The sequence below is a fragment of the Drosophila grimshawi genome, unplaced genomic scaffold, assembly GCF_018153295.1.
Source record: "Drosophila grimshawi isolate 15287-2541.00 unplaced genomic scaffold, ASM1815329v1 contig_44, whole genome shotgun sequence".
NCBI classification, from domain to species: Eukaryota; Metazoa; Arthropoda; class Insecta; order Diptera; family Drosophilidae; genus Drosophila; species Drosophila grimshawi.
Window position 1 is genome coordinate 17110410 of NW_025063240.1, and position 24665 is coordinate 17135074.

Below are 24665 nucleotides of genomic sequence, written 5' to 3' on the forward strand. Positions count from 1 at the left end.
CCGAGATACAGCCACTTAAAAATGTGACTTTTATAAAGAACCATCTCTATTGCGATAATCGTAATAATTACTTTATTATACACATTTTAATAACATTTTCAGAGTTTTTAAGTTTTAGTTAGAAATAGATAAACATTCACATTTTTACAATACCGTTCCTACACAAAATAAATGCAACAAATAGTCTGTCTGGTTAAGATTGTTTTCACTGTATAAATATCACTTTTTACTTGTATTCCTGGTTAAGTTGACGTCCAATCAGCCAACGCCTAATCTCCGAAGTGCCTGCACCAATTTCATATAGTTTGGCATCGCGTAGAATGCGTCCAGTTGGATTCTCATTGATGTAGCCATTTCCGCCAAGGATTTGTATTGCATCCAAAGCTAATTGCGTTGCCTTCTCTGCGCAGTACAAGATAACACCGGCGCAATCCTTGCTGCTTTTAACGCCCGCATCACAGGATCTAGCCACGGCATACAGGTAACTGCGACAAGCACTCAGATTGGTGTACATATCAGCCATCTTGCCCTGAATGAGCTGGAACTCGCCAATCAATTTGCCCATTTGTTTGCGCTGATGAGCATAGTCAAAGGCCACATCGCAGGCGGCCTGCATGAGACCTACAGGGCCGGCAGCCAAAACTAAACGCTCAAAATCAAGACCCGACATCAGCACGTAGACGCCTCTGTTCTCCTTGCCTAGTATATTCTTGGCGGGCACTTTGAGGTCCTGGAAGACGATCTCACAGGTACTGCTGCCACGCATGCCCAGTTTGTCCAGCTTTTGAGCGACGCTGAATCCTTCCCAGCCCGTCTCAACTATAAAGGCGGTAATTGCGTGTCTATCTGGAACTCCGCTCGCTCCTGTCTTGGCATATACGACCATAGTCTCGGCATCGGATCCGTTAGTTATCCAGAACTTGCTACCATTCAGAACGTAGTAATCGCCTTTACGTTCCGCCCGCAGTTTCATTGAGACGACATCAGATCCGGCTCCAGGCTCCGACATAGCCAGGGCACCCATGTGCTCACCACTGCACAGTTTGGGCAGATACTTCTCCTTCTGTTCGTGTGTGCCATTCTTGGTGATCTGATTGATGCACAGATTGGAGTTTGCGCCATAAGAAAGGGCAACGCCTCCAGCCGCTCTGGTGAAATTAGTAATCGATGGTTTTATTAATGATAGCAGTCAATATTCATCTAGAGCATTTAGTGAAAATTACCTCGAAATTTCCTCCATTATTATGCAGTGATCCAAGTAAGTGCCACCTGTGCCTCCATATTCAGGCTCCGCAGTTATGCCAAGGAAACCCAATTCGCCCAATTTTCGCCAGAAGGGACGAAGATTTCTGTGGGTGTGGAGAAAGTTTAACTTAGAGCTAGACTTTTAATTTCTCCCATTGTTATATATACTTGAAGCTATCCAACTTGTCAATCTCCTTGGCATGAGGTGCCAGCTCCTTTTGAAAGAAATTGAAGGCCACCTCTCTCAACTTCTGTTGATCCTCATTCAAGCCAAACATCAAATCGTTGATGGGGTAATGGGCTAATGTGCGGCTCCATGTTGCAGTTGCTGGGAGCCAGCTTCGACTTTGCTGCAGCAGACTATTGCAATTTTTGGCCACGAGTCGCAGAGCCATATTGTTTATCTTAGTAAATGGCGAAAGCTATTACTTAACTAGCAAGTGTTGCCCTATTAAGAACGCAACAGGTGTTGCAAAAGTGGCAACGCTGGCGAGATCGCTTGAGCGATATACAAATATCGATATTTCTATCGGCAGCACGTTCAAATTTAAATTTATGTTATGAACAAGCACACGAATTGTATTTTAATTATGTGCATCTCTAAACGAGCAATGATTAAGTCGATGTGTTAGTTATTTACGAAAATACGTTATCTATCGCGTACACCAACCAAGTAGACAGTGCGCATGACTCACCAATTTCAATCGCTTGAGAGGCAATGCAATGGGTTGCTTTGCCGCACGGCTTCCGCATCCTGGCGATGAAAAATGCCGACATCAACAAGGGCAACAACAACAGTAACCACAAGAACAACAATTGGAATGAGGACGCAACGCAGCGATAAACAAAAACAGCGTCAGCATTACGGGCTCCTGTAATAGGAATTAAAAACGCCAGACAGACCCATCAAATCAGTCCTGTTGTTGACGCTAGTCGCGTAGCGCGTTACCCGCGGACCGTGTCCTTGGTGTGCTCGAGTGCAAAGGATTCATAATTGCCATCTGCTCACCACTGAAAGCCTTTGCAAAAATATATATTTGTTCTGCTGTGTGTATAAATGCTGATGCAAATTAATCGCGGTCGCAGCTGTGCAACGGCTTGGATTACTCTACAATCAATAAGTGAGCAGCAAATGAAATATGCATAAACCATTTTCTGTATAATTCGGCAGGCAAATCGATAAAATGTCTAAATGTTGTAAGCAGTGTAATGGAAAGTAATGAACAAGTTTCCATCAAGACACGTGTGCCGCCGTTCGATTAACGAGCCCCTCCTCGCTCTCTGCCCTCGTCGTCCTGCGGGGCATTCGTTCTTTAACACCTCTCGGTTCGTCTCTATCCTGTCAATCAACTCTACTTGTGTGCGCTGCTCATTGAGGACGCAGTTTGCTATTGTAGGTATCCCAAACAACTGAATGTTGTTGTTGGTGTTGTTACTTTTGTGTCACGTTCCTGCAACGGAAGCTATTGTTATCCAGTTTGCTGTTGACCATTTTGTTGTTGTTGTTGTTGTTGTTATTGTTGTTTTAGTTGGTAGCACAAGCTTTTGTATGTGTTGCCATAGCGCTGTAATTACGTTCTGAGCACTTATACCACCACAGCCCAACAGCCCACATCCCACAGCCCATCGCACACGCAACTCATCAAAGGTCATAATTTAATGTACGACCCCACAGTTCGATTAATAATAGATAGATATACATAGTTAGCTTTATGCTTTATGTTAGATTAAGTGCTTTTTCCTATTTTTGATGTTTGCCAAAATGTTAAATATAAGCCAAAAGTTCGCTTGTGCGATGGGTCGTATGATTGATATGACTGTGGTATGCTTAATTAGAGTTAAGCACGTCATTTAATTGGGCAGCTACTACGACAATGTATATATATGTAGGCACTAATGCAGACCATTTAAATGCCGACTTGCTATAAACAGATTACATCTCACTGTCAGTGCCGCTGCAGTCGCTGCATTCTTGAGATGTTTAGTTCGCGCTGCTTAATGCCAAGTGGAATGAACTTGATGAGCAGCAACAGCAGCAGTAGCAGCAACTTGGCCTCTCTGCCACTTCAGCAGCACACAAAAGGGCGACTGATGATGCAGTAGCAGCAGCAGCAGCAGCAGCAGCCCGACAATTGAACTTTGTTGTCCCCCAGCCCTAAACACAACTCGCATAACATGCAAAACAAGCAATGTTCAGACATGAACTTGTTGAGAGTCGCATCATCAGCGTAAAAAACTTGTGATGAACTTTTGTTTTATGTTGCCATATTTGAATGTGGGGTGGAAACTGCGCAGCCACTTAACTTGAAATTCGCCACAACTTTTACGATTGCTTTAATTCGTCATTTATTTTGATTTTGGCAGCCAACCAACGGATGAATATACTATCTCAAATTGAATATGATAACGCAAATGCATTCGTGGTCTTTTCCAAAAAAATAAAAACGAAAATAAAATAGCAAAATGCGCACACGACTTGGACTCGGATGCGACCGACTCGGACCCGGACAAGGCATAAAAATAAAAGGCAATTACATGGTGATGCGAGCGAAATTAAATGAAAAAAAAAAACCAAAACCAACAAAAAAAAAATCAGAAAAATATCAAAACGAGCGTGTGACCCAGCGCAGTAGTGGTGACAGTCCAAAAAGTAAAAGCTCTCTGGCCAGCTCGTCGGTCGGATAATGTCGCCGCCATTCAGTCAGCTCAGTCAGCTAGTATTTGGCCCATTAGTCGCGCTCGGCACGGCAAACGATCGACGACAATCGACGACGACGACGACAACGACGCATGGACGCGGCGGATTTCCGTGCGCGATTTTCATTCTGTTTTCAAACTCATTTGAGTTTTAAATACTTTACTACTACACACGCGCACACAACAACAAAAAAATAATAATAAACGAACCCTAAACAAAAACGACACAGCGCCGGCCAGTTTCCAACTGCCAAAACAGTTGACGAGCAGCGGCAGCAGCAGCAGCAGCAGCAGCAGCTGACATCGGCAGCAGTTGCCTGATTAAATCCAACGGCAAAAAGTTAGTTACCAACTGGAAAGCGTTTAACAACAAAATACGCGCTGTCACGTAATGCAAATTAACTACAACTTAACATTATAATTCAAGCGCATGAAACATAAATGTATATATAGAAAAGTATTATTTTTTTGGTAAAAAAACCCTATTGAAACGAAACGAAAGTAAAAAAAAGTGCCACAAGTGTTTATTTGCGTGTGCGTGTGTGTTGGTGTCAAAAAAATTAAATCACCACATTAAAAATAACTTGAGAAAATCTTAATTTCAAATATATATATAGTATATACAAATGTATATAGTATATATATATATAACGGTATATTCTGTATAGATATTTAGTGTATATCTGCGCCAAGTAATCAAAGCGACAAAAAACAAGGCGACTGTGCGGGTGTGTGTGGATAGATATATGCATAGATTTGTGTGTATTTCTGTGTGTGAGTTTGCAAAATATCACTTGTGGCCACTGTGCGTCATTGTGTTTGTGTGTGTGTATGTGTGTGTGTGTGTGTGAACATAAAACATAGATAAATTATATAAAATAATTTCATTTGCGCGCGTGTATTTTGTAGCTCAAGTAAAGTTCAGTCGGCCAACAAATGGAGTCCAACAACAACAGCAACAACAGCGGCAAACGCGGCAAAAAAGGACGCAAATCGCAAAACACATCCTCCCAACATCATCCGTGGGACGAAGGTAGGCAGCGCAGCAGAGCGCAGTTTCTCTCCCATCCCCCGACATCAATTCTGGCCAAAATAAATGATTAGTTGGCAGCCGTTGCGTATACGCCACATGGGCGACACATCTTTTCCTTTCTATTTATTTATTTTTTTGTCGTCTAAAAGTACTCGTATTTATACATAGAATATTACTGCTTGTTCTGTGGTGAGACTGGGCCTCACCCCCCGGCTCGTTCTCTATCTCTCGTTCTCTGTTTCCCTCTCACTGCCTCAACTTGAACAGCTGCCAGAAAAATATCTCAGATCAGAACTGGCGCCGCAAGTGCAGCACACGTTTGAATACCCAGTTGAGTTCCCAACAAAACTCTAACGGCAATTGGGAATTGAAATGACAGCATTCTATTATCTCGTCTATACACTAGCTGAGTGTGTCGTTGTTTGCATATGCAGCTTGCAACAAGCTGTTGTTTATAAACTTGTTTTTCTTTAAACGGTATTATTACAGTTCCTTAAGTTCTCATAAGATTAATTGGATTAGGTCAAAATTGATATTAAGATTGTATACATAAAAAACTGCAGTTCATTGCATTGCATACTCTAATAATAGTGTAGTAATTACACCAGTCTATATATCTATACTATAGATTTGTGTCTATATTGCATATCGAACGAACTGCATTCTTATACAACATTATAAATGCCGTTAACATTCATTTTACACTCGAAGAATAATATAATGGCTGCAGTTCTTCTGAGTTATTTGACAGAGAATGAATGTTTCGTTGACTATGAATTCCGTCTCAGGTTTTTTATATTGGTTTTTCGGCTTATGAATAGCTTGGCATTTTGCTAGGCAGCAACAGATAGACAGACGGACGGACAGCAGATTATGGGCAAGCAGCATCAGCCGAGGCATCGAGCTCTGTGTCCCATGGGCGTGTTTCACGCTGTGTGAACTAACAAACGAGTTTCACTGTGTTTGCTTACAATGCGATGTGAATTTGCCGTTACATCAATCAAAATTCAAATGAGATAGAAAGATGAAAAAATAAAAGAAGAAGAATACTGTGATCTATGACAGGCCATTATCCAACGAAAGTGAAAAGCGGCTGCTACAATCTGTGGCGATAAAAAAGCGGTTCCCATTTTAATCCAACCACTTGAGATACGCCGACAAACTGAAGCGTTCTGATTGCCACTTGAGTACATTCTGGAAAACAGCTGTATTGTCGACAGACAGCTTCAGGTCAAAGTCACGATGCAATGGCGCTTTATGGTATTGCACACTGGGAGAAAAGCACGTAGACCAGCAGAGAAGCACGTCATATGAGCAAACTAGGCATATGATCAGTTGCTGTTATCTTATCGGCTATATTCACTTTTATATTTGTACAACCTGAGTACGTAATTTGCCACTAGACTATAAGATAAGACTTGACGCAGTATCAATTAAAATTTGTCGTTTCAGTTGCGCAATTTATTTGTCGGCACCTATGACATTTTTGACAGCGGGAATGCCGCATAATTATGATGCAATGAAAAGTTTTAATTTTAAATTCCATAAGCTAATGATATTTGTTAGCCATTATTTGATAAGTAGCTAAACAGTTAATTACTATTCGAAATACATTCTAAAGACACAAAGAAATTCCCAAACAGCCAACACATTCAAATAAATGATAGATAAGATGGAATAATAAATTTTATTGCACTTTATATGCGCCAAAGTACAACAATTCAACTAAAGAACTGCAAGCTATTGTAAAATACCTGAATATTGTATATAACTGCAACTTGCTAAAGATCATAAGACTTGTCATGTATATTGGACTGCAGAACGAAAGTGTGGAATATGATCTATTCGAATGTTTAGTTTCATTAGCATGGCAACAAAAACCTTAAATCGCGCATCTTTGTACTGTATTTTAAACTACTAAGTGAGAAATTTACATTTCTATTACCTATGCGCAAAGTTTCGCTCAAATCCCAATTCAGCGCTAAAAAAAAAAAAAATGTGCTAATCAACCTCCAGCTCTACATCGATTAGCATGCTCGCGGAAAATGAGTCAGTATGGTGCCGATTCCGATTTTGTAAAGTACAGCAACTAGGAAACTAGTGCGAGTGGTTGTCCAAATCTATATAAAAGAAAATCACTAATGGACGTTTGATTGATTTGCAATTAGCATCAGTCGCATCACATGAGCGAACCTCCCATTGCGATGACCAAAATTTCCGATTCTAACCAACAGCATTGACCTAATTGCAGGCGGCAAGGCAGCGAGAACAGAAGGAGCAACAACATCAACAACAGAAGAAGCATCAACGTTGGCAACAATGAGTCGGATTGCGTGCACCGGCACCGCATTGACTCGTTTTCTGGTTTGCATGGCACCTGTGATTGGTAATACACTAACGTTTTTTTCATTTTTGGCTATGTGTCTTACGGATTCATCTATGAAATTGTTGCTGGCAACATGCGAGCTGTGTGTTTATAAACATTTCGCAGAGATTTGCCACTCTGCACCACATCCGTTCATTGGGCATTTTGGGCCACTTGTTCTCGACATCACATCAATAACATTAAGAAACGTTTTTTATGTGCTCGCCTCGTCTTGTCATTGAATGCATTGTATATAGTTAAATATCCGTTCATATATAAATATATATATATATATACATATATATTCATATTGATGTGTGATACATATTTTATTTATACACATTTTGTGTGTGTTTTGTCTGGTGGCAAAAAATAATTTGCTTGCCTCTTGTCTTTAGTCTTCATCGTGATTTTCATCTATATATGTACTGCATATTGAGCGTATACGTTATATTTTTGTGATTCTGTTTCCTCTTCTCTGTTACGTTTTCTCTTTGCTGTTATTGTCGCTGTCGTCGTCTCTCTTTCTGCGTCTGTCAACTGCCGTCGCGTGTTCTTATTCTTGTTGTTGTTTTTGTCAGTTCCACTTTGGAACTAATCGTCAAATATGACGTAAAGGAAAATACGACTGTATGTCTGTGTGTGTGTGTGTGTGTGTGTGTGTATGACTGTGTGTGTGTCTGTTAATATTTCTGTTTTTAGCTATATTGCCCTGAACTATATTTATAGGTACATAAATTAAACATGCCAACATGTCCAGTCAAGGTCATTATTTTTGTTCAAGTATTCTTGTTTAAGTATCCATTCCGAGTAATCGCTTAGCTATAAACCGATCATTAAACTGCACTCAAATCTATTTGAAGCTTTGTCTCGAGTAGAAGGAAACTGCTGTGCAGAAATATTCATTTGTAGCACCACTAGACCAAGTTTGCAATTAAGGCAATGGCTCGACTCTCTGACAATTACAATAATTAAACGCTAGACCAGAAACTATGACAAGCAGGCAGACAATCTGAATGAATTTGCAATTGTGTCATAAGATATAACAAAAAAGATCCGTTCGCCGGGCGGTTGGCACACATAATGAATACAACGCATACGCAATTTGTGCCAAATTCTAAACAAATACCTCTGCGATCCCATTAAATTGAGATATTATATGAAAAGATTTTTGGCGAGTAACTTGGAGCTTGGCAAACTTTTGCCTAATTCAATTACAAATGATCAGTTATATATAATCAATTATGGCCATCCTTGATAGTGCCCTAAGCGTTACGCTTAAATGAATCTAAATATAGCTGAGCTAAGCAGCGGCGACCTTGGGTCTTGTGGGTTGTTCGCCGCCACATGCAACCAGTAGCGAAAGTGCCTCAAAATGCAAATGCGTTCAGCTTGGCCTGCTCGTCGCTGGTGTTTCTGCGACGGCCCCTACCCACCGTACACCGTCCCAACCCTTTCTCGTTCATCGCTCATCGGTTTGAGAGAGCAGCAGCAGCAACAGCAGCCACGTTAATGACAACGACGTCAAACGTCGCCGCTTGTTTGCTTTTTGCTTGTCGTAGTATTCCAAGCGCGATTAGACGTCGAACATGTGAAGCTTGAGAGGCGCTCGCTAAAACGCCTATCAATTATTATTTTTTTTTATTTTCTTCTTTTTTTTGTTTCTTTTGGTTCAATTGTAATTGTTTTCTAAAACCTCACGTTTTATTATGGTTTACGTATTTCTGAGCGTTGCTGGCAATTACGGTGAGTTAGCCGGCATTTAATTGATTCTCGTGCGTTATGCAATGTCGACAAGTTTATCAATCCGACCAACTGTAATTGGGGTCCCAAGATGTGAATTAAATTCTGAGAGAGTGCTTATATAATGCGCACGTGTTACGCATACGCCACGTTGAGTCGCTCAACAAAATGTATTGCCCTAGAGTTCAAGCGAGTCGCTGCTCTTGAGCAGATGATTCGATTGACCCTGAGAATATGTCAATATTCATGGATGGCAAGTTTCTTTAAAGGAAAATCAAACCAACAAGCCATTCAACTGCAGATACTTCTACACACATATCTTACGACTATGTTTGTATGTAAGCCAAGCATGTCAGTTACGCTCGAATTGTGTTGAAACCTGGCGATGTGTGTATATAAGTAATAAACCTTAGCTGAGATGAAAATTTTTTATTTAAATACGACTAGGTTTTGTTTTAAGGTTCCTTATGACATCATACCCATATTAACATCTTTATTATATATTGAGAAACACAGAAATGTGAAGTAAGATCTCTAAATAGCTATATTATTGTTAGTCATGAGTAAGTACTTATAAATTTTTTGTATTTGCATAATATTTTTAATACAGGCGGGAAATCATCTGCATATTCATTTCGAATTCGTATGTTGAACCAATCAACCAGGCAAAAACAAATTAATTACTCACCCTCTCTACGTCATTGTAGTACCCACCACCCCCAGCTAGAATTAGTATGGTAGATACATATATGCAAAATAGATTTGTTGAAATCTGTGCGCCCCCCATTCATTGAAAATATAAAAATCGAAAGGCGTAACGAAACAATTTAACAATTTAATTTCGTGGCTCTGCAAGTTTATGTGATTACGTTAGACATACGTAAGTACAAACATATGTATCCAACTACAAATTACGACTATATATGTATATGTATATTTATATTTATGCAAACGCGAAAAGCAAACAAGCGTCTCGTCAATGTAAAGCATCAAATTTAGTTAGGGCAGGCAATTCACGAGAAATAGTAGACAAAGCAAACGTTTGTAGTAGTTGATGGATTGATGCATTTTTGTGTACATAATATCGCTAAAGAGTATATAAATATATGTATATATATTAACCAGAGACATTGGGTAGGAATTTCACCAATTACAAGTTGAAGAATTTTTCTTTTTAATGGAGCAGTTTACACAGGGCATGTTCAAGTACAGCATTTGTGTTTCATTTATGTGCAACTAGTTGCGCTCTAATTTTTTGTGGGGCAACTCTAAATTAGCTATAATGTGTGTGTTTAAAAAGTAAACGGAAATTTTGTTTACGAGCTAGTCTCGTTGCCGATTTTCCAGTTTGTGTCTGCAGCAAGTTCTTTAACGCGGCCAAAACAAAACAAAACCATTCTGAACTGAACCAAACCGACAGGCAAAAAGCCAAATTCGAATTGAGCGCAAGCGAAAAACGAAGGCGAAACAGAAAAAATAGAAGAAATAAACTAAAACGCACACACAAAATAATCATGAGCAACAAATTTCAAAAGCAAATTTGTTAAGTATTGTATTTTAAAACCAAGCAGTTGAGAATCACAACTGCTCAGTTGCCTGCCAGGTTGGGGCCTCTCTGGCACTTTTCACTTGATGCCAGTTGGTCCCGGACAATTTCAGTGCACGGCTCGCGTACGCGCTGAAAACAATTCGAGGATTGTGCAAAATTCAAATAATAAACAATAATTAAATACACAAATTCGAGCAATTTTATGTTCATGTAAAATTTGCAAAACGAAAACGACTAATTAATAAAAACGAAACAAACTTTAAAAAACTTTCAGTTGAACAATTGTGGTAAATATTTAAATAAAATAAATTAGATGTGCAGATTTCGTAATTGCAGTATTTTCGAAACGTTTTCGAATTTACCAATACAAATGCATTGCTTATTCTTTTTTCTTTTTTTTTTTTTGCTAAAAACTTTCTGTGTCTCGCAATTTTTTATTCTCCGCATACACAAATCTCGCTCATTCTCTTTGTCTCTGTTTTTGTGTATGCACATTTCTCGGTGTTTTGTGACGCGCCTTATGTAACACATATTGTCATTGTCGCGAAATGTTGTCGTCTGTCGTCTGTCGCCTGTCGTTTGTCACATCAAGAGTAGCGAAATTTTCACGTTATTTTTAGCACCTGTTATTTTGTTGTTCATCTCCTAGCACATCGTAAGTAAATAAATATGTCTAATGCACTATTGCAACACTTGCAGTGTCGCTACCTGGCGCTGGAACTGGCCCCACCGAGCAGCCAACCATATTGCTGATCAACGGCATTGCTGACGAGTCCCAGCAAGAGGAAGACAAACAGTGCAGCAAATCAGACCTGAAGCTAACACTCGACAACAACAACGTCGAACCGGCGATTGGGGGACTGACCCATCCTACACAAGCACAGGCACCAAGCACACCGGGTGGATCACATCTGCTGCACTTCGAATCTCACCTCATTGAGGACGTCAACGCAGTGCAGAGCGGTGTGGGGATTAATGAACTGCCGCCTATTGAGCAAGAACTGCAGATTGGCACTTCGAAAATAGAAGCTGACGAAGCCGCACAACTGATTGAAGTGGAACCAGCAGGTGCGAAGACCAAGCAGCCAATAGAGACTCTCGCACCATCGCATCAAATAGCCGAGGTTGACGAGACGGCAACGGCAGATAAAGGAACAGCAGCACCAGTACCAGAGGCAGTGCGTCAGACTGCCGAGCAACTAGTAGATGAGATTGAACGCGAGCTAATCGAGAGCTTGAGCAAAAATGTAGAACAGAATCAGGAAGAGCATGAGAAGCAGCTCAAAGAACAGCTATCGGCAGTGAACTCACTATCGCAGCAGGTGGATGCACAACTGAATGAGTTGACCAGCATATTGAAGAGCAAGCCACAGCCGGAGATTGTATTGGAGCAGGCGTGCGCCGAGTCGAAGGCAACGAACGAGATTAAGCTGGTTGAGGTGCCCACACCCAAATCAGAGGCAGAGGAGCAGCAACGCAAGGAGTTCATTGACTCTCTGCCGCAAATCGAACAGACTCGCTTGGGCACACATACGGATGCGGAAGCCAAGCGTCTGTCGGCGGATTGCAAGCGAGAGTATTATCAGTCGCTGAAGAAGTATCTGCTGCAGAACAGTCTGGATAAGCCACCAGTGCCGTTACAAACCTATCGCTGGGAGGATCTACGAAGAGCAAAAGACAGAGTAAGTTGTAAACCGCAAACTCCCTAAGGAACATATACTTATGTTATTTATCTTTTACGCAGGGCGGCTATCCTTGGACGCATCTCTACAAACGTCCACTTGGACCCGACGAGGAGCCCGAAATTGTGCTGCTGTTGCGCAAATCGCAGGAGCTACGCTTCAAATCTGAATCACCCAAGTCGCTGAAGAAAGTGCACTACGACGAGCAGGTGTTGGTCAAGGAAACCGAACGCTACATTCAGGATTTGTCGGAGGACGAGGCGTTGGGTACCACTACTGACGACAGCAGTGAGGAATCCGAACAGTCTGACAACGAAGCAGAGAGCGAGAAGCCCAACGAGGACGCGTTAAGCGAGTGCATTTCCTGTGTCTCCGATTCGGTGCTAGCAGTTGGAGGACACGCGAGACCAAGAAAAACTAATCGCTTGGCGCATATCCGGGATATCATTAGACGCAGACGTAGTGGACGTGTTCAGGGCGACGCACAATCTCTGCCCGGCAGCTCGGCCAATGCTAGCAGACAAGGCAGTCTGAACGACCTAGCACCGCCACCAGGACCACTTGTCCCGAATACAGAAGTACCCACGAAAAAGAGCAAGCCAAAGAAAAGCTTCGACATCATGAAGAAGCTGAAGAGTTTGGCTGATCGCCAGAAGAAGCGCTTGAACATTAAGCGTATTATGCTCAAGAAGGACGAGAAAATTGTGTTGGGCGAGCAGCAAAAGATTATGAAGCTGAAGGCTTCACCAAAATCAGATCGAGGTGAGATTCCGCACTTTATAGAGAAGCAGGACTCGGATGATATATTGGAGCTGGTGGAGTACGATGAATCACCCTGCCGGAAACGTAACAAAGACGAGCAGCTGAATGAGGAGTTGCCCAGCACAAGTGCACAAAGCGCGGCCAGTGTGCCACAGCCGGATGAGATAATTGAGTTGCCCGTGGAGCAGACCAAGACTGAAGCACCCGCTCTGGAAGTCACTGAGCCAGAGGTCGTAGAGACTTTGGAGCAACCCACTGAGGAGGAGGCGCCGCCCAAGAAAACGCCTCGTTTGCGTCGTGAACATGTTTACGAGGAAATTGGTCAGGCAGAGTCACAGCTGCCGCTGGAGCAACCCATGGTTGAGCTAGAGTCGCTCAAGAAATCACTAATGCGCCAGGATAATCTGGCTGTAGATGATGTTGAGGCAGCGAAACCGGTACCATTAGATCGCATGGGCAGCAGCGAGGAAGATCAGGTGGCAATTGCTGCTGCAGACAAATCGGGTGCTCTACTGGCACCACTATCATCCATAGACTCCACTTCCTCCGACGAGGATCGCGCACGTCTGGCACAGCTGACTCCAGTGGCCGAGGAAAGCGACGAACCGATGGAGACTAGCGAACTGCGACCCTCCCTAAAGAAGGAATCCTCACCAGCACCCTCCGACAAGAAGGTTACCTTCTCCCACGTCGAGGACGAAGCCGAACCGCATCGTGAGGATATTGAGCTACCTGACGATGTGCTGGAAGCGGCTACAAATGCGGCCAAGGCAAAGAACGAGAGGTAAGTAAGGGGCGAGTGGAGTGTCCCTCCAATTAAGTATCCTGGGCATTTGACACTAACACACTGCACGCACACAACGTTGCCGACCAAACGCGACTGTTGCTCATCCTCGTCCTTGCAGAAACTCTAACCTAATTGACTTGCTTTTGAAATTGTTACTAACCCTGTGGCCACCGGGAGACGGCAAAAGACGTCGCCTGCGCTCGCGCAAATATGCAAAGCCTTACTACCAAGATTACCACTACACAGACAACAACCAAATCACAGACACCATCACACACAAAGGCACACAATGCACCACCGAGGGGCGAGCTAGGCGCTTAACCACCGTGAGGCTTTGTTGCTGCTGCAGCAGTGGCGGCACTAAACAATATTGGTAATGGGTATTACGACGCGACGGCTCTTAAGCCTTAACATGATATAGACCCAAAGGTAAGAGCTGCTTAAATGGGAACTTCTATGTACTCTGTCCTCTTATTGAACGAAAAAAAACAAAAACAAAATGGTGTCGGCTAATCACAAAATCATTGGTGAACTGTGTATTTAAATGAATTAAATATTTACATATGTTGTTAGTTCTACGTTGGTTTTGGCCAACTTGGCCTTAGTTCCAGCGCATGTTCATTCAATTGAAACTATTTGAATAAACGGTGCTGTGGCACTCAATGAACTCAACACAAGTAAAATAAATTACAAATCAAACGCTTTAAAGGTCAACGAATGACAAGAAGATTTCCGGCAGGCAGCAACGCATTGCTCGAAATAGAACCACTAAGTGCAGGCCAACAAAGTGTTGTTACTCCTGCTGCTACTCGGCTACATCCCAATTATGAACAAGCAGCGCACAAGTCGCTGTCGCTGTCGCTGCCGCCGTCACAGTCGCAGTCGACGTCGCAGTCCGCTAAGCAGTCGACGTCGAATTCATTCGGACTACAATCGAGGAAATTAAAGACAAACACAAATTTCAATTCATGTTGCCATTGTCTCTATGTGTGTGTGTGCTTTTTGCTAATTTTAAAGAACAACATTTTCATCTTTCGACAAATTTCGGTAAAAATTTGTGTCGCGCAAAATGCAAAAGCTCTTCAGTCCTGGCCGAAAATCGCAACGATGTAGACATCGTTCGCGCACCGACTACACGGGCCGCAGTTCAAAATAGATCAACACTCATTGAATACCATATAAGGCCTATATATATATTCCGTAACTGAACAATAAACAGATAAACAGACAAGCTGGCAACAGCTTAGAGCATGCAGCAGTAACTGAACTGAACCCAAAGGCAAAGTCAAAGCTATTTTTTGGGCCTTGCAGAAGAATTTTGAGCTGTATGTGCGAGAAAAAAGTCAAATATATAAATTTAATGTCCAATCGCGCGACAGCGGCGGCTGCTTTGGTGGATGCTTAAAAATAGCCAACGACCACGAACCACAAAACGACAACGAAACTAACACGAACAAAAGCGAAAAGACAGCGAGAACAACAACAACATTGGACAGGCGGAGACGGATTACGACCAGGGCCAAGTAAATAGGCAGAGTCGTAAAAACTGCTGCTGCTGCTGCTGGTGACGACGACGACAGCTGTTGTCGAGGTGATCACCTTTGTGGCTGACAATGCTCAATTCACGGCGTTCGGCCTCGGTGGGCGCTCTGCCCGCTGAGAAGAAGCATTTTGTGTCGCGGGTGGAGAGCGCCAGTGGCGCGTCTTTGGACGTTCGTTGCGCCTGTCAGTTCTTTCAGTGCGAATCATTGCTGCCGGAGCGTGTGAATCCGGTTGACTCACGTCCGAGCTCTCGGCAGGATCACCACATCGACGATCAATACCACCTGCAGCAAGATGAACTCTCGACGCATAGTTTTGAGGTCATTAGCCATGCGGATGTGGCGCCTTCGGTGGACCTGAGCTTCATGGAACGCTTCCCGGAGCTGGAGCAGACGGCACGCACACGTGGATTGGTCGTACGCAGTATTTCGGATGCAACGGAACCAGATATGCCGGGTAACCAGCAGCTGGGTGGTTTAATGGCTGGTCGCCGGCGACAGCTGTCAATGAGCGGTTTTTCCTCGGGCAGCGTGGGACGCTTTGGCGACAACCTGTCCACGCGTAGTGGCACCTCCCTGCGTCGCATCTCGGCCGGCTACTCCAAGACGGATCTGTACTGCGCGGACATTAATATACCTAATCAAATGCCTCGTGGACCCGGAGGTCACCGCTCCGCAAGCGCTAGTCGACGCACATCGAATGCGGATCTGTTTCAGGCAACCATCATGCCAGGTTCGTTGCAAGCGCCACAGCTGAATCTGATTACAGCCACGCCCACTCCGGGCATGTCGGATACGCCGCCGCAGTTCTACTCGCATCAATCCTCACCAGCGCCGGACTTTCGCAACGCCAAGCCACCCTTGTCGCCAGATTATATGCGACCAAGTGCGGCCAAAAAGGAGAATCAACCCGGCGACATGATGCCACAGAATCGTCCCATTGATGTTTCTCGCTTCGGTTGCGATGCAGTGCGTCCCTCAATGCTGCTTGAGTCCGATTTAATGCAGCTGAGAAGTCTCCATCAGTCCACGGACACTCCCAAAGATCCGCTAGCCGCAACAGTTGCTGAATTGGAGCAGCAGGCCCAGGAACACAATATAGTCAATATCCGGGATAACATACAGACACAGACGCGACGTCCGCCATCCATTTCCAGTGAGCTGAGCGTGAAGCCCCTGCAATTGGATGTACTGACCAATATTGAGATTGTGCATGGTGTACCCATTGTAGATATCGATGCAGTGGTGCATGAAGAGGAGGTGAAGGCGGTGGAACATCGCAGCCGCAGTCCCAGACCCACAAGACGTCCCAAATCTCCACCGATGCCACCGACGGCACCAACTGCAACAATGACCACGCTGCAGCTGCCCTCCAGTCGACCTACGAGTCCGAATCAAACTGTGCAACCAACTCGGGATCCATCTCCAGTTCAACTGCTCAAGCGAGAGCACACACCCGAGCGCCAGCTCTCTCCGCACACTTTGCAACAAGCTCGAGATCCATCTCCTGTACAGCTGCTCAAGCGTCAGCACACACCCGAGCGTCAGCTCTCTCCGGAGCGTGCAGCAAAGTGGCAACCAACGTTTACCTCCTCGCCAGCAACAATTGTGGGCACTATCAGCATGCAGGAGGCCTCACCCGAAGTCAAGAGTTCCTATGCCTCGCGTTTCAAGTCCATGTTCAGCTCCAGAACACAAGAGCCACGCCAGAAATCTCCGTCACCGCAACACTCTCGTTCGCCTTCCCCCTACGTGGAGCATTCTCCAACGCTGCAGTTGGAGAAATCTACATCGCCCAACAAGATGTTAACCGTATTTAACAAGAGCAAGCCGCAGCCTATGTCCATTGTGAGCAGCACATCGAACGTGATGAAGCGTCAGGAAGCGGAGCCGCTCTCCGTGCGCGTTACGGAGACCTTCTCACTAAAGGTGGATGAGATGGATCAGTACAGTACGCGTCCAGCTAAGCCACCAGCACCTCCGCCACATGCCCAGACTATGTACAGCAGTCGGGAGGATTTTGCCGCATCCGAACGTGCTTCGGTTGACATTAGTGAGGCTTTCGCTCCAGTGGTGGTTTCCGCGGTGCCTCGAGGCACAATTAGTAGCATTGGCGGTGTTAGTTTTATGGCAGGCAACAGGAATCTGTATTCAAGCGAGATTGAGATACCCGACAACAGTTGGTCGCAGAGTGAGTTGGGTTTTCGGCATTCGAGCAGCAAGGACCAATCAATAGGCAGCCACGGCAGTCGACCACTTATCTCCGTGCCCATACAGATCACGGGCAGTGGCAGTCAGGTGTATCGACCTCAACGGAGCCTCGGTCTGCAGAGCAAAGCGTCGTTTAGGGAGCCGCGCACACAGTCCCATGATCGTGGTGGGCGCATGATGAGCGGATCCCAAGATCAGCTCTATGGGTCGTCGGCTCGCATGACAAAGACGGTTAGTTTCAATTTCGATGAGCGTAAATCGCGTCTAGCGGAATTTGAGTCCGATTCGCCCCTAACACAAAAGCAAAATGACCACAGAGACTTCCTCGAGCGGACCTATTTCTCTCGGTAAGCAACTGCTGCCCCAACAACGTTTCGGCTTAGATCGAACACCCACCGACCACCACCCGACACACACATCCACCCCTGATATTCCAGCTAGCAATGAGATGGGTGACGGCTTTTCTAACCGTGGCTTGCAACAAACAACACCAAAAAAACAATAAAACAAACACCTTTTCAGATCAGCTCATCTATCTGTTGTTCCTTATCATCCTTATCGTTCTAGCCAACTAATTTCATTCCTTCTTTTTGCCCTTGCAGTGATCATGAATATGAGCCCGTGGGCGTCTCGCCGGCGCACGATATCGATTCAATGCCCACTGCAACGCCGGCGCCGGCCCAGAACAGCAGCAGCCTTCAAATACCCATGGATGTTGATATTGAACTGAGTTCAGGTGGAACAACGCCACGCACGGAATCTCGCACGGACTATGAAATACACACTAGCCAGGTGGACTCGAGCGCCTTAGAGGAACTACCACTACAGCCAGAGAATCGCAAGAAGAGTTTCATGGCATCCGCCCAGGATCGAACGCGCAAAATGCAGGATGGCCTACGCAATCAGGCTGGGAAGCTTCGCACCAAACTGCGTCCGCAACCCAAGCCAAAGCCTGTTTCTGGCAGTCCCAAGGCAAAGGCTAAGGAGCGCAGACGCTTTGCACCTGAGTTCTCCAAGATCAAAATGCCCGATATTAAGCGACCGGACATGTCCAAGTTTAAGGAAATGAAACGACCCGAATTTACCAAGTTTAACAAGCCGGACATGTCCAAATTTAAGTTGCCAGAGAAGTTCACCACGTTGAAGCTGCGCCGTAGCAAAAGCTTCAAGGAAAATGAGTCCGGAATGGCCGACGAGTCCACGGAATCGCCGACCGCAACGGCAGATGCGCAGCCAACACCAGCAAAAAAGAAGTTCGAGTTTAACTTTGGCACCTATCCGCGAGCATTTCGCAAGAAGAAGCCCGTTGAGGAGCCTGCACCACCGATAGAGTCTTCGCTAGGCACAGAGGGCCTCAGTCTCAGCGTTATACCCAGCACTGAGACGCAGCCGTCGCAAACCTCGACAAGCTCACCCCAGGGCGATCGTGGACCAGGTCCAGTCCGTTCCCGCTGGGCCGATAAGTTCTCGGATGTGAGCTACAATGATAGCGAGGGATCGCGCTATAGACGCTATGGCAGCGAGTTGGAGAGCTTCGATAGAGAATCATCCCTGGAGCGACGCATGAAGGATGACCTGGAGGAGGACACGGCCAGCGAAGCACAGCCTCAAACCCAAATGGGCATTCTAGGTGGCGTCGCGGATAGCAAACAGTTTGCGGAGTTCGATGAGGAAAATCGTGCCATACACGAGATCTCCAGCCAGCGAACGAGGGAGTTCAAGCGTCGGCCCATGGTGCACCAGGACTCGGATCTGCGCTCCGAAGACAGCCACGATGCTGAGGGCTGGACGGAGAAGGACATACAAAAGAATAAACTGCTGCGCAAGGCCGAACTGGATGCGGAGGCGAGCTACTACAAATACCAAGATTTGCAGGATGCCCAATCCACGGCCAGCTCTGGCAAGAAGGTCGTCATGGAGACTATCGATGACGATGAGTTCTTCTTGCGCAAACGTGGCATCTCCGAGGACAATATCCAGTTGCGTCAATACATCAGCGACGCAATTCGCGAGGGCTACGATCTGCCCAATGCACTGCAGCAAGTGGGCCAGTCTGCCCACCAGACTCGGGAACGGGAGCCGGCCGAGGAGTTTGGAGAGTACGATGTGCCGCCGCCGAAGCCGCGTCGCCTCCATCGCAACTACCGGCCGGACTTCGACGACTCACAGGAGTTCCAGCGCAGCGAGTATGGTGATGATATGTCCATGTCACAAAATGGCAGTGACTTTATGCCAAAGCGACCGTTGCGCAAGGCGCGCAGCCGCAGCAAGTACTCCATGGAGGGTAGCCAGGATCTGCCACTGGCAGATGGTGGCAGCAGCATTCAGTACTTCGACGATGATGAGGATTACCTCAGACCGCCCCAACACGAACAGCTGGCAACCGACTCTGAACAGGCGCTCAACAAACTTAACTTTAGCGCTGCTGCGGCAGCACAGGAGTTGCCCACTCCACAAAGTCGACCTCAGGCGCCAAGGCGCCAAAAGAAACGCACACGCGACGATGCATCTGTGGAGAAGGACGCGGACTCCTTTATCAATGGCTTTGGTGGTAGATCAGTATCGAACACCTTTTTGCAGCCACAGGAAGATGTAAGTAGCCGATGTCATTCATTTTATCTAAATATTAGCTTAATCTTGAGAACAACCATGATTAAAAATCCCTGGTTTTTGAAAATGGATTCAGTTTTGACCAAGTTATGCTGCCATGTTGAAGGAACTTTGCTAAGCTCCTATTGAGGGTGCATTTTGAGATGCATCTCAGCTAATCTCAAAGTTTATGAAAATCAATTTAGTTTTGACATTTTGTGTTTGTCCTTGCCAGGTAATTGTTTATCGCACTGAGCATGAATATCATCATCACATACCGCTAGCCACGCCGGAGAACTTAACGGACGCCACGTCGGCACGCACTCAACGCTCTGAGGATGAGCGTACCTCTCGTGGCGCCGAATCACTGGATATGGACGTGCACAAGCCAAGAGCTGACGTCGAGGAGAAGTTTGTCATCGATATGCTGGAGAGCGATGGGTGAGTAAATTGGTCGCATAGGGTCCCAATTGGCCAAATCGTTGCTTAGGTGTGCGCTCTGCTTTCCTACCCCATCTCCACGAATCTCTAGCTATGCCGTGGTGCGCAAGGAGCAGTTGCCCAAGCCGACGCCGCCCGCACGTCGCAAGAAGTTCGTCCGTTCGCCTGGGGAACGTTTCGCCACATTGCCCAACATTCGTGGCTCTCGCGGCAGTCCGCCGCCAGCCCGTCCACCGCCGCCTCAGCAGTATACGCCCAGCGAGGACTCACCGCTGCCACCGCGTCGCCGCCGTTCGGTGGCCAGTCTTGAGGAGATGCCCAGGCCAGCTGCTGCTCAAGTCAAAGTAAGAAATGCTGCTGCGCCGCTTGATATTATTTGAGTTTTGCTTTGATTTGTGACTTTGGCGACCTTTTGACTTTTGAATTGTCTCGAATGCATTTTTGTTTAAGTCTCGTTTCCTACTTGTTAAGTTGTAAGCTTAAGTTTTAATGCTAATTAATCCTAGATACTATACTGCTCCTAAATATACACGCACACTCCAATAAAACAAATACCAATGGAACATGAACATGAAACACGCACTCACAACACGAGTTTGAACCGCTTTTGTTTCCTTTGCCGCAACTTTCCCGAGACACAGGATCCGTTTCTAATGCTCCTTAAACCCTATTCCCTAGCTACGCGACACAGCCAGCCGCAGAGCAACAGCAACAGAAGCCGCAGCAACTGGAGGAAGACGATTACGAGGAGCCGGGTGTATTACTACAGCGACCCGAATCTCCACGCTCGAATCTGCAATCCGGGGAAGTGATCAACAAAATGAAGTTCCGGCCACTGCCGCCGCCGCCACGCCCACCAAGGGAGAAGCGCTCGACACGTGGAGGAAGCGGATTGGACGGATATGAGGACAGCGAACGCATCGCCAGCTCATCCACGGCAGATAGCTTGGAGCAAGGCGAATTTGAGGTGGAGGTGTCCACTCAAACGGATCCTCTGCCAGATGACTTTGTGTGCGAGGAATTTGAGATAACCGACGACATGAAGATCATCGAGCCGCGACGTTCCTCAGGCTCGGCAGGCGGCAAAACTACGCTGGAGGACCTGTTGCGCAGCACGCAGGCTCAGGAGCCAGATGAAGTGGATGGCGCACGTGTCCTCACTGAGGACGAGCAGCTTGCCCGGGGCTTACAACGGTTCCGCGATGCCAACCAACGTAGTATATCGGAACGCTCACGTGCATCCTCACAAGCGGATCGCTCCAAGTCGCTAAGTCGCCCGCAAACACCATCCTCAGCGGTTATCATTGAGCGACGCGTACCTACACCCAGTTTGAGTGTAGGCGACGGAGATGATACAGTGCAGGCAGCGCTTATAGTGCGTCCCATTAGCGCGGCCGATCTGGACGATGATGAGCTGCGTCGCGAGGAGGAGGAACTGAGACGCGAAGGCCTCCTCTCCGACAGCTCGGTGCAGAGTAAATCTGATGTGGAAACAGCCGGCGAGGAGGAGGAGCATGGCGAGATTGCGTTTAGCGATTACGCAGCCAGCTCAGCGGATTTGGATGCTGCAGTGGAGCAGCTGCAGCAGGCACAACTGGAGAGTGACTATGACAGCAAACTGGAGGACGATGAAGTTGAGCGTACGCTCCGCGATACAGAGTATGAAGAGGAGTATGATGCTGGCGAGAAGTTCTCGGATCATTACGATGAGGAAGAGGATTTGCAACAGAAACAAGAACGCTCAGATCAAGAGATGGACGAGGCGCTAGAGAAAGAGCTGCAAGAAGAAATGGAAAAGATGCTGGCTGAGTACAGACAAGCAGAGATTGCGGAATCTAGAGCGAAGGCATTGGAAGAGGAGCACGTAACATCTGAAGAAGAGCATGTGGTGTCCGAAGCGGAGCAGGTACTATCCGAGGAGGAGCAAACGCTATCCGAGGTGGAGCGTACTCTATCCGACGTGGAGCACACGCAATCCGAAGCGGAGCACACTGAAGTGCAGCCCACGCTCTCCGAAGAGCAGCACACACTATCCGAATCAGAGCAGACCCCGGAACAAATTACAGTAGAGGAGGCGCCCATAAGGAAAACCATTGCCAGCGAACCCTCTGAGGCTGAAGTCGACGCCAAATTTGTAGCCACTTTACCCACCGAACCCGCTACACACAACAGTCAAGAGTTGCCGGTAGAGGAAGACATTCAATCGATGCCCTTGCCGCCACCGCGACGCAAATCCACAACATTGACAGAACCAAGCGCAGCGTTGATCCTCGCCGAGCAGATGGCACGTGAGCTGACGCCTGTACAATCGGTGCAAGCCGCGCCAGAAGTAGTAGAGTTGCCGACGCGCATGCTGGAACTGGAGGTGGAACGTCTGCGTGTTCATGCACTGCAGGCTGGCCAGATCCAGGTCTCACAGCTGCATGGTGGACAGGTCAGTGCCGATGAGCTGGCCTGCAAATCGGGTCAACTGGTGGTGCAGAATATTGAGCTGCCGCCCGGTTTCATTGATGACATCGTGGAACGCGTTAAGGAGCAACGCCCATCGCTGCTTACCAGCGAGACGCAGACAAGCCGCCAGCCCAGCAGTGAACCCGCCGCCAGCGACGTGGAGCCACCGACTAAGCCACCACGACAGAGTAAATCCACTGAATCCACACCACAAAGCAATCTCGATGAGCAAACGCAGACAGAAGCAGCAATGATGCCATTGCCCCCACCGCCACCTGTGTATCCCAGCGTAGAGTATCTGCAATCCCTGGCGCCATTGGCCTTTTACAATTTGCAACGGAGTGCTGAAGCGGAGCAGGCAGCAGCCGGTAGCAGTGCCGCAGAGCGTAAGGCACCGCACAAATGCCGACGTCGCCATATGCACGAACAGCAGCAGGAGCCAGAATCCGAATCAGAGCTTGAGGAGCAGCTGGTGGAACGTCCGCGTTCTCGATCCCGTCGCTCACGTACGCGAAGCGCTACACAACCGCTGGAGGAATACGATGAGGATCAACCAAAGACAGTGGTGCAAGCGGGTCGCCAGTTCCTCTCCGCTTGCAGTTTGGAACTGGTCAACATCATCAATCAGCTGACGACCTTTGTGCGTGGAGATGTTGCAATGGAGCCGGCACAGCAGCCTAGGAATATATCCGCACTGATGGTGCTCTTCATTTTGATAACCTTTGGGGTGCTGGTCTTTCTGGTGACGGGTCGGCAGGTGCACACACATCACTGGGACTACTTCAATCCGCCTGGCAACGAGGGCAGGCAAACGTGAAAAGAGAGCTGCCAAAAACTTGGTGACATCTGTTGCTTGGGTTATTTTTGTATATGATCTGAGGGCAGTTTTGCATTTTTGGAGCATGAAACGAATTTAAAAGCGGGCCAAAAGCGACCGCTCGAAACCAAAGGCCTTAACCTTAATAATATATACTACATACTAACAAAGAAATACTACTTTAGGATGGATGCGAGAAGTCTACTAGTCGCTAGTCGCAGTGAAAACAACTAATTAAACGAAACAACAATCACAGCAAATCCCAGTTCAATCATCGTCAAAAACACTGAAAACAACATACCGAACTTATATAGAACAAATATCTCTCACACTAATCAAAAACAATATCATGTTTTTTACTACCAAGAACAATAACAACTATATAACAGCAGCAACGATCATGTATTAAATATGTACTTAAACTAAGTGAAAAAAAATCATTAATAAGCTACCTGATATGGTGAGCTGTCCAGGACGGGCTCAAGTTTGTTGGCGAACTTACTTATTCTACTTATTTATGCAAAAATGATACAATTTTGTTCGCTCATATTCTATTTTTGAAGAAATTTAATTGTTCAATTACTTAAAGAATCGATTGTTGTCTTTTTTAGACCTCACCTAGGCATATCGTTTATATAAAAGATGAATTGTTTTATCTATCATGAATTTCATACAAAACGTTCTTTTATTAGAGGTATTTAATTTGAATCGCGAGTACTTAGCACAGAAGGTGAACATATGTAAGTACATTA

The 24665-nt window shown here is 46.0% G+C and overlaps 2 protein-coding genes across 14 annotated transcripts; one reads left to right on the forward strand and one right to left on the reverse strand.

Annotated features, from left to right (window-relative positions):
- Positions 1 to 49: 49 nt before the first annotated feature.
- LOC6570416 (isovaleryl-CoA dehydrogenase, mitochondrial) lies at positions 50 to 1675 on the reverse strand. Its single transcript, XM_001996609.2, has 3 exons — positions 1414 to 1675; positions 1224 to 1349; positions 50 to 1148 (listed from the first exon to the last, which is right to left on the reverse strand). The coding sequence occupies exons 1-3, from the start codon at positions 1638 to 1640 to the stop codon at positions 227 to 229; spliced, it is 1275 nt and encodes a 424-aa protein (XP_001996645.1). The 5' UTR covers positions 1641 to 1675; the 3' UTR covers positions 50 to 226.
- A 2306-nt stretch (positions 1676 to 3981) lies between these two features.
- LOC6570429 (titin) lies at positions 3982 to 24306 on the forward strand. Of its 13 annotated transcripts, none has more exons than XM_043215531.1 (9): positions 4032 to 4282; positions 4852 to 4975; positions 7227 to 7361; positions 11332 to 12314; positions 12377 to 13860; positions 18218 to 20207; positions 20440 to 20645; positions 20737 to 20989; positions 21324 to 21615. In XM_043215531.1, the coding sequence occupies exons 2-9, from the start codon at positions 4879 to 4881 to the stop codon at positions 21549 to 21551; spliced, it is 5376 nt and encodes a 1791-aa protein (XP_043071466.1). In that variant the 5' UTR covers positions 4032 to 4282; positions 4852 to 4878; the 3' UTR covers positions 21552 to 21615. The 13 variants fall into 13 exon arrangements, 12 of the variants coding, with proteins under 12 accessions (XP_043071465.1, XP_043071466.1, XP_043071467.1 ...); XM_043215536.1 differs by having other exon boundaries at positions 4041 to 4282; positions 21349 to 24306; XM_043215532.1 differs by lacking the exon at positions 7227 to 7361 and having other exon boundaries at positions 4033 to 4282.
- Positions 24307 to 24665: the final 359 nt, after the last annotated feature.